Source organism: Brassica napus, chromosome C4 (assembly GCF_020379485.1).
Source record: "Brassica napus cultivar Da-Ae chromosome C4, Da-Ae, whole genome shotgun sequence".
Classification (NCBI taxonomy): domain Eukaryota; kingdom Viridiplantae; phylum Streptophyta; class Magnoliopsida; order Brassicales; family Brassicaceae; genus Brassica; species Brassica napus.
In genome coordinates this window covers 4,011,161-4,015,321 of record NC_063447.1, presented here as the reverse complement: position 1 = coordinate 4,015,321, position 4,161 = coordinate 4,011,161, and the positions used below count along the sequence as shown (strand labels likewise).

The following is a 4,161-nucleotide window of genomic DNA, read 5'->3' as shown; positions in this document are numbered from 1 at the left end:
CTTATAATTTTAATTAAAAATTACAGGTAATATTTTATTTCAAAAAATATAAATACAAATAATATTCAAATTTGTTGAACTTTACATATATTAGTGAGCAAATCTAATAAGATAAATATATAAGTCACAATTACATGTAATAGTTCGAAACAAATTGAATAGACAAACATGCACACTATAAAATTATTGTATCAAAAAAAATTATATAAACTTTAAATATATGATTAATTAATAAAAAATATATACCAATAATAATGTAAAAACAGATGTATATGTTTATAAAGTGAAAATAAACACCCGCACAACCGTGCGGGTCGAAATCTAGTTGAATATTATGTTAAACAATTATAATTCTCTTACTATGTTGAATTGATTATATACTTTCCAACTGAGAATTCGTCAATGCGATCCACCAAGTCAACTCTCTTGTGGTTTCTAGGCCCACATTTTTGTTGACTTTATCAGAGGCTATCGCAATTCACAAAATAGATCTGTAATCCCCATAGATAAAATGATAAACTATAGTATAAAAATCGGTGTTCTTGATCAAGAAGTCAAGGACTATAACATAATTACAATGCAATGGAAAAGCCACCGCCCAAACATGATTTAGTCTCGGATGAAGTTTCACCAAATTCCACCAATGGAACTAAATGTACGTTACAACTAAATTAAGATCATGGTCATTTGAATTAGTGACACCTACATATTATGATACAATATACATTTATTTAGTATGATAGATTAATGAAGTCTGACCAATAATTCTGATGGAAATTGTTACCTGGCTGAATTAATAGGAAGATCCAAAAGTGTCATCTCTATTTTTTGTTATACATAAACAAAGCAATTATAAATACATGATCATAAAGATTTCAGTATACACATGGGACCATGTTCTTTAAAGAAGTGGATCTTCTCTTCACTCCATAGAAACAGAGAAACACTCTGAAACAAGACATAAACAAACCCTAATCCACTCTGGTGAATCTGAAAACAATATATATATGAATGTGTATATAATATATGTTTTATACAAATTAATGATTAATTTAGAATGATGTGCACTGCAAGTAAGTAGACAGATCCTCAAGGGCAATTAGGGTTTCGACCAGGACCACCATAGTAGAAATGACTTCCCCAAGAACCTCCATTGCCACTCTTCACATTGTAACAGTTCTCTTCATCAGTAAACACTTGAAGATTTTCAGGGTTTCTCAATTTATTCGATCCATCAACTACTTGAACGTTCTTGAAGTAACTCGCTTTGCCCCAACCTTCCTCTGCAAACCGACCACTTCCCATCTGAGTGGTAGTGTGTTGTCCTGCCTCGGACTGCGAGTTAACCACTTCGCCTCCCCATTCGATCATCGATGCGCTTTCTGATAAGTAAGAGAAGAGTGAAGCTGGCCAGTATCCCATTATGTACTTTTCTCCAAATTGTAACCACCAATGTCCTTCTTTTGGGTCCTAAGAAAAAAAAAAACAAGATGAACTAAACAAACTGAATAAACAGAACATAACTAAAACCATGTTCTCATTAGGCTATACATATTAAAAGTAGGATTTTGTTATACAAAATTTATATATTATATAGGATTCTTGATGTTTGGTTTACCTTCCAGATAAGTATGGTAATGTCATACTGAGAGTTTCCATAGCTCGATAAAGGAGAGATTGATCCACCCATTGCAATCTCCCTATTGATTTGAACAAATCCTGAGCATAGAAGATTGTAGCAGCCTGTGCCTTGGTAGGCATCACTCTGTTTTTTTTCACAGGGGAGACAAAAATAATGATACTTCAATAAACTAAAACAAAAATATATTTAAAAAAAATATATATATATATATATATATAAACTAAAACACATAAAGAGATAGAAACTTACAGTCCAATAAGTGAAGAGCCTTGTGTGATTATCACCATACAATTGTGGACTCACCTGAAAACACACAAAACTTTGAGTCAGAAACACAAAATCTAACTTCTATTACAAGAAACCGAAAGGCTTACCTGCCAGCCAGCTTCAATACTATTAAGATCAGAGTTGAAGTTTCCACCCAAAACCCAAATCTGAGCCAAACTAAACTCATTAGGCATCTCCACATCCGGATTCCATACATTAATCTTGGCTTTAGCGCCGTAGAAAACACCATCCTCGACATACATTATCGCGTGCTACATCAAATCCAAAAGGGTTAATAAAAATTTGTTAAAATACGGAAAATGCATGACAAGAAAAAACATATACCTGATGACCATTTTGTGGAAGGACACCAGTTGTGTCGTAAGATTTGAGCTTAGGAATGCTTTTCTGAGTCTTCATACCGAAACTCTCGACAGAACTGGCTCTATAAAGATCTTGCTTTGTGGTTCTTCTGATGGGAACTGTGTTCTCTGGGCATTTCCCATTCACATGCCAGAGCTGAGTTATATCATTAGGCTCCTGTTTCTTGGTTCTTGATGAAACTTTACTCTCGCTAAAGACACTCTCCGGGTTGAAACTTGGACTCATCTATAAAAGCCCATTAACAATGTAAGAAACACTAAAGAACAAGAATCACAGAGACTGGGGACAAAAGAAGAAGAGTTTGTAATACCTGGACAGTGTGGTTAATGAGCAGAGGATGAGCTAAAGCTAGTTGGTCGGTGACTGGGACACAATCTATTACATCTCCATCTGGGCTCTGTTCCAAACCATAAAATTATTGCGGAAACTCAGCTAAAAAAGGAAACTTTCTGCGAAATTATTTACCTTTATGGATTTGAGAGGTGGCTTGTTGAGTCGTTTCAAGTGGGTACGGATTTTAAGATCGGAAACCTCATTTTCGCCGGAGACGAATAAAGAACAGAGAGTCACCACCACCGTCATTACCAGAGCCAGCAAGAAGCTAACCCTTTTGCAATTAGCTGCCATGGTTAAGGAAACTCAAGAAAAGGTTTAAGCTTTTTATTACTGAAAGAGAAGAAGAAGAAGAGAAGATGAGAGGTTCTTTGGATTGTGCGTTTAGTTCTTCTTGGCAAACCAATAAACACTTCGGCAATAAAAGGACGATTCTTTTGAAATAAAGACAAGTGTAAATTTGGATTCTATTGTGTAAGATTTGATTGGTTGCTTTCTCCTCTGTCTCTCTGTTAAATTTGTTTTTTGTCAGAATCTTTTTCTGGAATAATTCGAATGTTAGATATGTTATCTTGTTTTACTGTCAGCTTTATAGAAAAAGGAAATCTTACTGAAACTGAACATTCCACTCTTTTGACTGTCATTAATGTGTATTGGGATTTCAACTTTTTTATTTGAAGAAATGATTATAAATATTAGGTTTACATTAGTAAATCAAAACTTAGAGAACATAAGATCATATCATTGGAAAGATGAAAGACAAGTAATTTTACTCCTCATATCATTAGATAACATAAGATCATATCATAAAATTAGTAATTATCATTCAAGATGCTAAATATTTGATTTAGCATCTTGAATGATAATTACTAATTTTACATAAAACATTTTGTATTATTAAAATAAATTTTACTCCTCATTTGCCAGTCCACAACCTTATATATATATATGTATATACACACTTCTACAGTACTAATTTAACCTTAGACATACACTAAAACGGTATTACCAAAAAAAGAACAAAAGAAAAACATATATCATCCATAATATTTGAAATGAGTGAGTCAACTATTCCATCTATGTTCCACTACAATACGATCACTATTTAAGAAAAAAAAATATTTATATATGTTTATGAAGATTGGAAATAAAGGGCGGTGTTGATTGGGTGGGGGTAAGAGCACCCACAATGTGAAAAAACAGTGTATAGTCAAAAAAGAAAGAAGCCACTAAAAAACTAATGTGTCGGTTAATATTATTAGTATGGAGACAAAATGACAATAGATCATCCCAAATCCTAATCTCAAGCTCCACACATTTCCTTTTCTATTCTGTTACATCTTCATTTCTCACTTTTGTATTTCTCTTCTTTTTCTTTAAAGCCGACTCATGTCCTATGTGTTGGATAATTCCAAGCTTGTGGAAACTTAACATATTATTAGATGTTTAATATGTTAAGATAAACACAATAAGGAAACCTAGAAATAGGAAAATAAAGTTTCTATTTAGGTTAGGTTTGTGTTTTCCATATCCCA

The 4,161-nt window shown here is 33.0% G+C and overlaps 1 protein-coding gene across 1 annotated transcript; it reads right to left on the bottom strand.

The window, feature by feature from the left end:
- Positions 1–803: 803 nt before the first annotated feature.
- On the bottom strand, positions 804–3,185 carry BNAC04G03430D. The gene is made up of 7 exons (XM_013837067.3): positions 2,759–3,185; positions 2,604–2,690; positions 2,255–2,518; positions 2,017–2,181; positions 1,892–1,945; positions 1,619–1,765; positions 804–1,470 (listed from the first exon to the last, which is right to left on the bottom strand). Exons 1-7 carry the CDS (start codon positions 2,918–2,920, stop codon positions 1,090–1,092), a joined length of 1,260 nt encoding a protein of 419 aa, XP_013692521.1. The 5' UTR covers positions 2,921–3,185; the 3' UTR covers positions 804–1,089.
- Positions 3,186–4,161: the final 976 nt, after the last annotated feature.